Source organism: Ornithodoros turicata, chromosome 10 (assembly GCF_037126465.1).
Source record: "Ornithodoros turicata isolate Travis chromosome 10, ASM3712646v1, whole genome shotgun sequence".
Classification (NCBI taxonomy): Eukaryota; Metazoa; Arthropoda; class Arachnida; order Ixodida; family Argasidae; genus Ornithodoros; species Ornithodoros turicata.
The window spans coordinates 30,567,036-30,580,765 of NC_088210.1; the positions used below are offsets into that span (position 1 = coordinate 30,567,036).

The following is a 13,730-nucleotide window of genomic DNA, read 5'->3' on the forward strand; positions in this document are numbered from 1 at the left end:
CGGCAGATAGATGAAATAACGCGTCGCGGCAGGAGGGGTTGTACTTGACTGTTTGTCCGTGTGTTCCGCGAACCCCTGTTTGTTGCCTTGAGCCTTGATATCAAGACTTCTATCAAGGTAGAGTGGCTTGTCGACTCCTATCCTTTCGTTCCATATTCGTACCGGACATCGAGTCTATGCTCATGAAGTGGTATTACCGAAGGTATACACAACTTCCCTGTGGGAAGACCCTGTTTGAGTGCCTTCCCAAGGGGAAAGCACGTTACTTATTAAATAAGTATAAGACATTTTGTACTAAGACGTTCCCTCAAGTCTTGTGCGATGTGGCCGCATTGCAATATCCAAGCTTTTCTACTGTGTTTGGCCATTGACACCGGCCAATCGCCATCTCCTACCTCGGGCAGTACGCAGCGCATCTGCACGGTTACACTTGACCAGCGCAGAACAATCTGTAGGACAACATACGACGAAAGTTTGTACAATGCTTCTGTTTTGTGTGATGTGACATAAAACAACCGTGTGCATTTGCTGGCAAGCATCGAAACACCTGCAGTGGAAAGAAACAAAACATGTTATAAACTTGTAATGTAAGAATAAAATGAGATCAAATAAATATTGACCAGTAAAACAAAACCTAGGGAGTCTTTAAACGACAAAAGTGACTTCATTGCATAGTCCGCGCAATTACGTTGTTCGCGCAACGTGCAGACGACGCTAGAATATAGTCTGATATTTACACATTTTGTATCACAAGTGCGCTATTTTTATGTGCAAACCAAGGAGAACTGGAGGGCATATAGCATACTTTTACTCAACGGTTTAACTTTTGAACGTAATGTGATTTCACAAATACCAGGGTGCAATAATGAAAACTATACTTTTTTCAACTATGGTGGCATATAGGCGCGTTTCGCTCTTCGAGCGGGTCTTCCTTCTCGACTGCATTCGATTGTTCCCTTTGTTCTCACTTCAAGTTTGTAAGACAAATGAAGGGACACAGTTTCTGGTACGGGTCTTTTATTCACACATCGTCGGAGTTCAAGGATAGGAGGTTTAATTGTACTACTTCCGCGACTGGGTAAGCTGCCACATCCTGTACATAACTGAGACTTTGCCATCGAGGCAATGGAACATGACCAATCGTAGCAGTACTTTTACTTGTCTAATGCTCAGAAACCGTTTATTCTCATTGTTAATGTTTCAAAATTTTGAGCATCTCCACATCTGCAACCTAGCGCATTTCCAAGAAAACATCTAATTATAATAAGTTAATTAATGAATTTCAGCTAATTAGTCGTCCAGTAGTTACACATGCTCTTTCCCATAGGACCATGGAGTGTAGACAAATGAAATTGCCTCGTCGCAGAGGTGAGGGCATCCTTTTACTTCTTCCTTGCAGTTCTTGAACGCGTGGTTATACGACCTTAACCTCACGCGTGCATTGCGTTAAAGGCGTTCGTGGACCCCCTTGGGCATCGCAATTCAGAACCTGTAGCGATTACATCGGATAACTCCTTTCACACTATAATTACCACTGCAATGAAGCGAGGAATGCCTGCGGGGGCACGTCTGCAACCCTATACCTCCATTAGCCGCGTTTCATATGCGGCAACCATGTCATTGTACAGGTCTCGAGCGCTGACATTGGGAAACGAACGCGGGCTTCTACAGGAGGAAAATGGATACGTATATACATAATGACAACTAGATTATCTGAAGAGGTTTTGCAGCCAAAATTGCGCGTGTATATTTCCTTGTATAGGAGTAAACATGTCGAGAAACCATGACGAAATATCTCTGAAAATTGCATCATTTCTTTGAGGATGAGGAATGAGACTGCTAACACAACGGAGTGGGCAGGACATAACTACTCCTTAAAACTCAACCCAAACGCAAGGAAAGGGTGCCTTTTCCGCGTATACACCCAAGCAGCACAACATCTTAGTCCAATATTGGTACAATATTGGCAATAGACGCCAAATATTGAGCCGGTATTGCCAATATTCGGCCAAGATGTTGTACTGCTTGGGCATCCTACTACCGTAATCCTGCTTAATTCATCGAAATATCTTCGTTTGTTTCTTTGTATGTTTCTTTTTTCGTTTATTATTATTATTATTATTATTTTTTACAAAATTGTGTTTCCGGTGCTATTAAGCTACACGGCATGTTGAGTGGATTCGGCTGAGAAAGGCGAGATTGTCGTGCGAAGCGAGAAACCAAACACAGCTTTGGAACCGAAACTTGACCTACCGTGCTTGCCGTTTTCCACCATACTGGTGACGTCAACGTGGCAGCAGCGACGAAGTAAGGCGCACGAACACCTTGGAACGCGTAAAAGCCCAACACTGTTGCGTTTAAAGCATGAATACGGAAAAACCAAGAAACTGGGGTTCAGAGCTAGGATTCAAGCCAGATAGTTTTTATTTTGTGTTTAACGAAAAGGAATTATGTTCGGGTTCTCGTACAAACGTATACGATACGGTTATATACGGTCGTATACGATATGTTCCGTCTTATGATAAGGCTCTGGAATGGTGGCGGAAGTTCCTCGTAGTCTTCTCTGCTGCTCCAAGGCCACGGTTGCATCTCTCTTGCGACGAAAGTCCGCAACAAAACTTTCCCTTTCCGGAAATTTCCCTCTGGTTCTTTCAGTTTTACGTGAATTGTATGGTATTGTATGAACGAATGAAATACAATTGATTGATTGATCGACAAAAATACGTAACGGATTTAGAGCTATACAGGGCGGAGGATTACGGTGCAATTCTATTCGGAGCAAAGGTAGATATCCAGCTTCATTAATAGCATGTACAACAGAAGACGAACTTGCTTTCTTACTCTTTTTGTGGCATCAGTTTCGTGGAGTATTGTGGAAAAAAGTTGGGGGTGGGGGGTGGAGGGGACTTCTAGGCAGTGTTTTTACCAGCACCCCCAAAATCTTGCAACACCCTTCCAAATTGTCTGTCAGAAAGGTAAAAAAAAAGCCAGAAAAGTTGCCAATATGGGTGCCCCCCCTATGGAACACCAATAGAACCGAGAATATAGAACACCCGAGAACGAAAATTCTGGAGACATCCGTACTGCTAGAAAAAACCCGGAAGATGATGCGTAAATTATTTATACGACACTCTATAGAAATGGTAAATACAGTCAAACTCCTTTATAGCGAACACCTTTTTAACGAAAATACCACTACAGCAAATTTTTTTTGCGGTCCCGCTGGAGCCTATAGGTCCAATAATAGACATCCTTTTTAACGAAAATACCTTTACTGCGAATTTTTTTTGCTGTCCCCTGAGTTTTGTTGTAAAGGAGTTTGACTGTATTGTAAAACGCTTATACACAGCGCGCCCTTCGTAACGCTATCAGCTACAGGTTGAGCAAAAGCTCCAGGAAACCCGACGAGATAGCCTTCTGTTTGTCACTGCCTCGTGGCCTTGTCCCACACTTTATAAGGTTGTGATGCTCTAATGTTATAGTGGGGAAATGAACGTACGTGTATGCGTCTTTCGGGGAAACCTCGTCCCAACACCGCGCGTGCAGGTGTGTTTAGTCACTGGTTGCAGATGGTATCGCGCTCCGATGCACAGAAGAGCCCCAAGCAGCACAATGTACTGAAAGCCGAGTGCAATAGGGGTGGACGGTATGTGTCTTATCAGTGTTCCTTAGTTTCACGGGTCTGTTCAAGGCCTCCGCTTACCCGACCACCCGTATTGCACTTGACTTTCAGTACATTGTGCTGCTTGGGGCACTCTCGTCTCCCAAGCAGCACAATGTACTGAAAGTCGAGTGCAATACGGGTGGCCGGTTTGTGTCCTATCAGTGTTCTTTAGTTTCACGGGTCTGTTCAAGGCCTCCACCTACCCGTCCACCCCTATTGCACTCGACTTTCAGTACATTGTGCGGCTTGGGGCACTCTCGTCTCCCAAGCAGCACAATGTACTGAAAGTCGAGTGCAATAGGGGTGGCCGGTATGTGTCTTATCAATGTTCTTTAGTTTCACGGGTCTGTTCAAGGCCTTCCACCTACCCGTCCACCCCTATTGCACTTGACTTTCAGTACATTGTGCTGCTTGGGGCACTCTCCCAAACAGCACAATGTACTGAAAGCCGAGTGCAATAGGGGTGGCCGGTATGTGCCTTATGGATGTTCTTTAGTTTCACGAGTCTGTTCAAGGCCTTCCACCTACCCGTCCACCCCTATTGCACTCGACTTTCAGTACATTGTGCTGCTTGGGGCACTCTCGTCTCCCAAGCAGCACAATGTACTGAAAGTCGAATGCAATAGGGGTGGCCGGTATGTGTCTTATCAATGTTCTTTAGTTTCACGAGTCTGTTGTTCAAGGCCTTCCACCTACCCGTCCACCCCTATTGCACTCGACTTTCAGTACATTGTGCTGCTTGGGAGCTGTGTATGCTAGAGCCACCGAGTGCTCTTCTTACCTATCTCATTTCCCATCGATTTTCGTCGGCGCAGAAAAGAACGGTACTTAGTTGTCGTCCCCAGTCTCGTTGTTCCTCCCTTTCCCCTTCTAGTTGTAGTTGCGACGCACTCGGATATAGCGACGTGTAATTGTCCTTCATCCGAGTTAGCTGTCCGAGAGGCCTTTTCGCCGGAAATGGTTGCAGCAGATGAATGTGCGACGCTGTGAGAACGTATTGTTTTCGAGGTGTGCCTTGCGGAAAAGGTTATTTGACGTTCGAGAGAGTTGTGCTTGGTCTTCTAGCGACGGACGTGGACGTCCCTGCGACGTCAATATAACGTCTAATCGTCTTTGTTGCTTCATGAAAAATACGTCGAAGCAATGATAGCTTTATTCGTTAGAGTGCATCGTCAGCCGTTGGATTTTTCCGCGCTCGCTTACGTACGTGCGCTATGGAAGATCAGCAAGCGAGCGACAGGCACTTTGCTCTTTCAAACTCCCTTTCTCTCGCATTGCATTTCTCACACACAACCGTTTCTTGACTGATAGGTACACTCTAAGAAGAAGAAAAAAGGAGTAGAAGGAGTAGAAAGGAGTAGAAGGAGTAGAAAAAAGAGTAGAAGAAAGAAGGAGTAGAAAAGGGGAGTAATCGCAGTTTCTAGTCCCCTATAGGCTGCAGTTACTCCCCATTTTAGTCCCCTAACCCCGACATTTACTCCTCAGAACTGCAAATTGTCACTGAACTTCGCAAATAGTCTCCGAATGCAACGGTCTACGTATAAATATGTGCTCTTGGTCAATTTGATGTCAATGGCCGTCCAGTGTAACTTATTCCATTCTTCAATGGTTTTTGGGGAAAAGGAGTACCGCCGGCACAGTGCAAAGCAAGGAGAAATGCCGGCACAGTTCGCTGTGAAGTCGGCCCATAATACACGGCTTCCTCGTGCAACACGCCGCCGCATGTGCACGCGGAACGCTCGGCAATAAAACGACACCAACCAGCCAACCATAGCAATGAGATGGCACGGCGCGGTTGCGATCGAATTGCTTCAGCTGCATGTCTCGTCAGTCGACGGAGGTACAGCTTCAATCGACCTATCTCAAAGCCACTTACGCGCTATGAATATACCTTCCGCTATCGGCGCACCGCGTAGGATATTGCATATACAAGCGTAACTCGGCCGTCCGACAGTACAAACAGGGGGTGTCCAGCTTATAGCTAAAGGAGCAGAGCAAATACAGATATCATGCGCGCACACAAGAAAAGCATTGGCAGAATAGTATTTTTGGGTAACTTGTAGCACACGGGCGGGGCCCTCGCACTCCTTTCAGGAACCCCGTAAGAGAGTGAGTGAGGTTGACGTCACTTCGTGACACGCGTGGGAGTGCCAATCAGGTGATGTTCGCGTGGTGATGTTAACCGCAGTCTGACCACCGTGTCAGAACAACGCCATCTAGATATATAGAAGGATTGCCCAATGCCTCCTCTGTACCTCCCCAAGTGGGAATATGACGTACAGATGTCCGCTCCAGCCAATCGCCGCAGGCGCAGAGAGGCCAGGCCTGACGTACATTTTTAAAGACTACGTCACGCCGTTTAAAGGGGGTCTTTGCAAATATTCAAAAACAAGTTGGGTGAGCTGTGAGCATCATACCAAACAGGAAGCGCCACCACGATACCGAGTACAACATTCGCACGCATTTTGCGCGAGTAATTAATTAGTAAATGGTGGCAATAATAGTAAACCGAAACCGTGTTGCATACTAAGGCGGTTAGGTCCGGAGGAGGACACCGTGACGTCACCGAATGTTGTCCCCCCACTTTTTCAAACCTCATTTGCTACGAATTTACTCAACTCTAAAATACAGTGTGTCGCTAGAGCGTACTTTTGTGAACGTATCGCGAGCTTTGCGTGGGAGTCAACATGGCTGAAATTCGTAGCAGACGACGCCCTTCACCCTATGCGGAGGGATCTAGAGTTGAGACCACGACCTACTAGATTGTAGCGACCATGTCATAATCGGCAAATCCAATGAGGAGCCCGTCTGCACGATCAGCAAGGGGCGCTACTCATCGGCCCGCGAGATTTGCATCGTGGTTGGACGATGGAAATTTGAATTTTGCACGCGCAGAAGCGGACGCACGATTACCGTAGCAGACGACAGCAACAGTTCCTATGAAAACGCGTAGAATGATGAAGATCATCAACTTTAGAAAGAAGCATCTCTCGTGGGACATCCACCGCTTGTACACAAATACTACGGTAAGCTAAAGTACAGAGTATTGTAGAAATTGAGGAAGCAATAACCGGGCCGATGAGTAGCGCCGCCGCTATAGCCTCCAAATGCGGCGCTGGGAAAGGGCCCGTATGACACGGTCTCTATAATCTAGTAGGTCGTGATTGAGACACCATGGCACTCTCACTTCACACAGGCGAAGCGCTCGCTTCGTAGTAAATTCATTTGAATAAAATCTGCGCAGTTTTAGAACGAGATATTTCGTACGCATGTTCCTGACATCCCAAGGGTTATACGGATATTCAGTCCTGGGACCCTTGTTGTTTAATCTACATATCAACAACATCCCAGCTGCAATTGGTCACGGCGCAACTCTGCGTCTTTATGCTGATGACACTGACCTTCATAGGACAGTTGCTTGTACGGACGACAACCGCGCGAGAGAGCATGTTCGCCATTTTTTTAAAGCACATAGTGTTGAACCTGCGCGCCAAAATTTGCGCTCGGACTGCTGCCCTGTAAGCACACTAAAGCACACACACACACAAACAAAAAAAATCACTACAATGTCTTTTAAAACTCTGAAGATATACGCGTGCAAACACGGCAAAACGGAAACACTCGAATTCAGGGCCGGATTTTCTCGATTTTTTGCACGAAAACTATTATGCAGAAAATATTGATTTTACCGCTGTTTATCATCATGTACGATGAGCTTCTCAATATATATATATATATATATATATATATATAAATGAATGTCCAGGGGGTCTCTGGGTCCTCCCTGCCTGAACAGACGTGAAACCGGCCAATGATGTTCTTTCGATTTTTATTTGTATTTGTATCCTTTCCATCACTCTGTTACCCTCCCGTGCTAAAACTCCCCCGTCAACTATATGTGCCACCATGTTCATATTTTTGTTACGCGAAGAAGTGCAGTCTCGTGCACGAAAGTCTTGTCTACCATGTGTAAATAAATAAGTTGCTCCTACCGTTTTCAATAAATAATAAATACTTCTCATAAATATTTAGATAACAAAACAAAAAAAAAAAAGTAGAAAGCTGCAGTTGTTTCTATATATTTCGCGTCTTTTTCCCATCGCGGACCTGCTGACTGCCCTTTTGCGCCGTTCTCTGCTCATGCAACAAGGCATAGGAAAATTTACTCTGCTCGTAGGCGTCGCTGCTTCGCGTGACTCAGTATTTCCGGTGCACCCGTCTATTATGCGTATCAGATAGAGTACAACGGTTGCAGCAGTTGCGTGCTGTTCCCATCCAATCCAGGGTCTCGTCCGTGCCGTGACCGACCAGAGGGTCAGCCTGCTTTCTTCATCGCGAGTTCCCCCGCGCAATATATTCGGCTGCGTCTGAAGCTGTACAGAGGAGAAAATTGAGAAGTACCCTTTTTTAACGAGGCCTAGATATTGTACCTTCGTATAACGCAACATATTAAACGGCGAAGTACGCATATATACCTTATACAACGTTATTTTTATGACGACAAAGTTCGCGCGCTTGCTGCATTCGTGCTGTGCAGTTCGTTTTAAGCAATGAGCATGGAAAACGAGCTCTGTTTGAACGTGACAAACTCGAGTAGCACGACAACATGTATTCCGTGTCGCTGAGAGCAGCTTCTTAATATGTAAATAAAAGGCAGTAGAACACGAAGTTTCTTTTTCTTCTTCTTCTTCTTCTTCTTCTTCTTCTTTTTTAACTCGTCAAGCACGACATCTGGATGCTGCAGAAGGCCACGCCCTGTGGTTGGAGCTGTGTTTCAACGTGGGAATTTTTGAAGTATACCCGTAGTGAAGATGTGTAAGAGAAAGCAAAATCGGGTGTAAAAGAAAATATTCCAAAATTTCTTTCACACCTGATGAAATGCAGTCCACTGCATGAAAGCGTGTGTCAATGAACAGTTGAGAGTCTCGCTGCGTGTACTTCACTGTGGTTGTGCGTCTCTGGACTCTGACTAGCTACCCCTTAGAAATACCTCGAGGGAATTTTTTGCGCGGAATCTCTGGAAGTTGGTGTCTGCTGATGAAGCTGGTGTCGGGAAGTCTCACGAAATATCTCTGTCTCAGCAGTGCGTCTCGAGATAACCGGGCATCGTGGTAAGGAGGTTACGAGAAACACAGAAGTCGCGAGGTCTGAATAATAGATGGAATAGAAGGAAACGGGAAGGGCTCGAAATGGGCATCTCATCAAACAAGCGTTGTAGTGGGTGAGGCAGCTGCCATCATACAATTCATCGAACAAAGCTTAACAAAGCTCAACCAATAATAATGCGATGAGCTGTCATATAGAGTTCAGGCCGGCGGAACAAGAAACGCCCTGGCCCGCTTCATCCGAAACAGGAGATGTAAAATTTCCGTTTTTAATTTTGTGCGTTACAGTCAAACTCCTTTACAACGAAACTCAGGGGACAGCAAAAAAAATTCGCAGTAAAGGTATTTTCGTTAAAAAGGATGTCCATTATTGGACCTATAGGCTCCAGTGGGACCGCAAAAAAAATTTGCTGTAGTGGTATTTTCGTTAAAAGGGTGTTCGCTATAAAGGAGTTTGACTGTATAAGAAACTATATTAGTCACCTGCCGTTCCTTATTGACTGATTCACAAAGTATATTATGGAACGAAAGGCATCCGGTACGTACGACGCTTCTTCAGAAGTGCTTGCTCGGTCTTGCTCTTTAGGCTATACCAGGCGAACGTGCCTCTCCGTACGTGAGCCTGGCTTTACAGGCATGACTTATTCTTCGAGCGACATCTGCACTCTCCTGTCAGAGGCAGCGTTCAACAGCCGTTTGCATTCAATGTCCTTCTTTATGCTTCCTCTTTTTTTATTGCCCACTTAAACCGCGCCTGTAAACTTGCGTGAAGCCACAGATGTGATAAGAGGCATGAGAGCGCTCCAGAGGCTGAGAAAAACAGTGACAGTCTTTCCCTCTGTGAGAAGCAGTTCTTTGTTGCGAAACGATTTCACGCTAGCTTTAGGCAAGTTTTCGGGAATGGTAGCTAATGCAAGGTTTTCAGTGACGTACTAAACGGGTCGTGATATTTCGAACTTCGTTATGTCGAATAGACGCATAATACGACTATTACGTCCGTGTTGTACAGCAAAGGAGTTAACAATGGCGTAGAAAATTGGATCCTCTTGCAGCGAAGGTGGCCTTGTACGGAAAAAGAAATATTATATTTTGCATCATTACAACTTAACATGATGCAGGGGGACTGAGCAAAAAGCGGCAGTTGTGCGTTTGTACAGGTGGCGTGCTTCCGCGAACAGGAATGACTGGCGCTTCCGATATCATGTCTCGGAAGTAACGCTTCCCAGAGTGTATCTAGCCAACTATTTCGCTTATTTTTTGAGGTGTACAGCCGTGTTGTTGACCGCTAGCGTGAGAGTTGCACGCCTCATTTAAAGCGGTCGTCCGCGTATTAAAGATGTAAAAAAAAAATCTATAATCTGAAGAAACTCGATAGAAAGAAGTCTACCTGTGCACATTTAATATTGGTTTCTCACCATAGCTTCCTTCTCGCCCAGCTATTTCAGAGGTACGTCACGCCTATCACGTGAGCGTACTCATGAATACGTGACGTAGCTGGAGCTCGGGTCAGCCATTGGCTAGGTCGGCGCGCGCGGAATCGCGAGCCGCATGGTGTTTGCTTCGCCTGTATACAAGCGCGCAATAATGAAAGCGAGCTTTACAGGAGCGCTTTGGAATTTTATTTCTCTCGCGCAGTGTCTCGCGCACAGCGCCAGGTTTGAAATTTTAAAGGAGCAGTGGAAGACCTCTTATATTTTTGTTTCTTGGTTTTTGTCTTTTTGTTTGTTTGGTTTTGGCTGCGGCGTTTTCCACGTGTAACAACGACCGTTCTTGGTGCATAAAAACAGCGATCGCAGCTTAAACAAACGCGCACTCTAGAAATCTCTCAATTCTTTCATGGCGCCGTAAGAGAATGAGTGGGGCTGTCGTCACTTCGTGACGCAATGGGGTCCAATGGGAGTGCCGTACGGTGCTCCTACGTCACACTTTGCTTCCTACGTCATGGCAGCAGATCAGGCCGTGTCTCCGAGGCTCCACTCCTCACAAGACAAGACTTGTCATGGCTCTCTTAGTAAATTGAATTGTACAGTCATAAAAGGCTCAGCGAAAATATTTTCCATGGGCGCTACGGACGGATCGCTTGGGTTTCGAGCAGTCCTAAATATCACTTCACAGCGACTTTAATTACACTGTAATATCTGTATTCTATAATTCATAAACCAGAAAATCTGTGTAAATGTATCTGTTGTATAGGTAGCCGCATTCTACAGCATTTCTTGCTATCTCTTTGGCTGATATTTATTTTTAATTTGTACATACTTTAATTACGCTATCATATATATGATAGCGTAGTGGGCCATATTGTGAAGCATTTTTTTTGCTATCTCTTTGCTGACATTTCTTTTTATTTTGTACATATTTTTATATAATACACGTTCCTGTCATCAATCTACGATTATGCAGAGCATAAGGACGCAGACCGGGATGCTTCTCCTTTTGAAATTACGGTTGACCTTTACCAGGAACCCCTTTTATGTAGGCCAATCACATGCTGGGGCTATGACAGAATACATACGCGGCAAAAAGGCGTACACCAAATGGGATGCGGACACGGACAATGTGGACATGGACCTATCACCTGACGGACCGCAAGTGATGGTACAGTCCTACCCCACTGGATGGTTTGCAGGCACAAAGGGAAAGGTGTTACGGGTGCGAAACTGTTTCACCTTGTACCTAAAGGAATACATTTTGCGAGTTAAAAAATTCAATTGAATTCAATTGAAAAAAAAATTCAATAAAAATATTGTCTTTCAGGTGCTCATACCCAGCTGTATATTCCTGTTGGGCCTAATCATAGGCTATCTCATGAGGAAAGGCGTACGGGAAGTTATAGAACAAAATTTATCTGGTTGTACCATGCGCCATGATGTGTTCACCTTTAAGGAAGATTTTGCCGAGATGCTCGTACACAATGTGGATAAGGCAAACCTGGACAACTGGTTAAAGTAAGGCGTTTTCGGCTCAGTAAGATGGCTTCAACAGGAGGTGTGATAAGACGTGCAGGCTTGGTAAGTGTTTTATGCGTTGTTTTTCTTTTCATCAACTGAAGGATCATGACAACAAATAATCATGTTGCTGGAACTGAGAAAAGCGAAAAGCTTGCAATTAGAATTGAACAGACGTGGAGGAATTATGGCATTGAAAATGCTCGAATAGAATCATTCCATCCACTGCTATCTTATCCAGACACGTAAGTAAATTAACATTGTTGCATTGATAGATGAAGGACGTTTTATAAAACTTGATGTTGAGGTCGTATAAATTATATTTGGGGATGATTTTAGGTAGGTTCTGCGATATTTTGTCACATTACTGCATGTGAAGAATGATCAGCTCAGAACTGATAAGTTGCAGGAGTATTGATAAGTGTTGATAAGTATTTTGCCTTTCTAAACTCACAGTATGTTTAATGCACAACACAGATCTTCAGAATTAGACTTTGATGCTTTTTTTTCTTTCTCTCTCTCTCATTTGAAACATCAAAATTCCTTTCCAGAAACCATTCAAATGAAGTCAGAATTGTGAAAGGCAGCTCTATCCTATTCAATACATCCGCAACAGGGCTCGAAACCACCTCAGAAATGGGACCATACTCTGCCTACTCAGCAAGTGGGAAAGTGAAAGTAATGTCGGTTCTAGATATTATGAGAAAGCTGTTATAATATGTCATCATTGTCATCATATGTCATCATCATATAATCATCATTGTTTCTAGGGCAAGCCTGTGTATGCAAACTACGGCACACCCGCTGACTTTGATCTACTTCGCTCAAGAAATATTGCTCTCAAGAACACCATTGCCATCATAAGATATGGGAAAATACATCCAGGAGACAAAGTAAGGAGGTTTCATTGGATCCATGCACAAATACGGGTGTGTTCAGTAATGCAGAGAGAAAGTGATTGTACTACCCAGACCTGTTGTTACTGTCTGTTGCGTTTCGATACGATATAACAACAACAACATATTTCCTGTAATATATTAGGATGGTTCGTGAAGTATCAAGACTCAGCCACTGGCTGACACATTTGTTGAAGTATATGTTCGAAACTGAAGAGTTGCCTCATCACATTAGTTTGAAGGTCTCAGTTTGGATTTTCTTACAATTTTAGAGCTGTGGGGTGACTTTTTGTGACTTTTTAAAAAAGTCACAAAAAGGCACGTGGGGCAAAAAGTCACAGCCTGCGACTTTTTTGTTGTTAAAAAATTCAAAATGCAGCTCAAAAGAAAAAGGATTAAAAAAGCTTCTGGAAATTCAATTCCAGTGAGACAATGACTTCGTGTGAGTTCAGAAGCGGAGTACTTCAATGGTGGTTAAGTTCCTGGTCTGCAAGTAGTTATTTCCGATTACAGTGAAACACGCGTATAACGATACTGACGGCAATCGCGAATTCCATCGCTATATGGGGTACATCGTTAAACGAGGGTTGACGTAAATAGCGCATCCCGAAAAGTCGCGGGCCACACCGCGTGTAGCAAAAGGGAAAAAAAGCCTCGAAGCTGTGTAACATCGCACTGGCTTTGGAAAACAGCGACCACAACTCGTGGAGGGAAGCAGGGAACATATCAGGACAACTTCTGGCAACATTACGCGTCACCATTCCACAAGTCAGCTTCACCTTACGCCTGTGTGCTTTAGGAGAAGCTCGCTTTAGAACACTGTCGCGCGACTCGTGGGTGCAAAACCACCTCTTTCACTGACAGTATTGGAAAATGGACAGTCGCTGTCTATTTTCTTGCCTCAATTATTATTTTGGTTGAATTATTTTGATACGAATTTCGGATGATAAGAAGTTTTTCCTCTACCCCGTGGGACTCGTATCATCGAGTTACTGTATCTTATCACGGCGATTTTGATACGAATTTCGGATGATAAGAAGTTTTTCCTCTACCCCGTGGGACTCGTATAATCGAGTTACTGTATCTTATCACAGCGATTTTCGCCGCAAGGTTACGC

General features: G+C 44.5%; 1 protein-coding gene across 2 annotated transcripts in view; it reads left to right on the forward strand.

Moving 5' to 3' along the window:
- Nucleotides 1–13,730, forward strand: part of LOC135369847 (putative N-acetylated-alpha-linked acidic dipeptidase) — a 23,434-nt gene continuing 9,704 nt past the window's right edge. The window contains exons 1-6 of one of the 2 annotated variants that reach the window (XM_064603402.1): nt 1–117; nt 11,232–11,421; nt 11,527–11,717; nt 11,822–11,962; nt 12,269–12,395; nt 12,488–12,610. In XM_064603402.1, coding sequence (XP_064459472.1) covers nt 11,269–11,421; nt 11,527–11,717; nt 11,822–11,962; nt 12,269–12,395; nt 12,488–12,610 — 735 coding nt within the window. In that variant the 5' untranslated portion in view covers nt 1–117; nt 11,232–11,268. The remainder of the gene's footprint in view (nt 118–11,231; nt 11,422–11,526; nt 11,718–11,821; nt 11,963–12,268; nt 12,396–12,487; nt 12,611–13,730) is intronic. The other variant, XM_064603401.1, reaches the window with a different exon arrangement.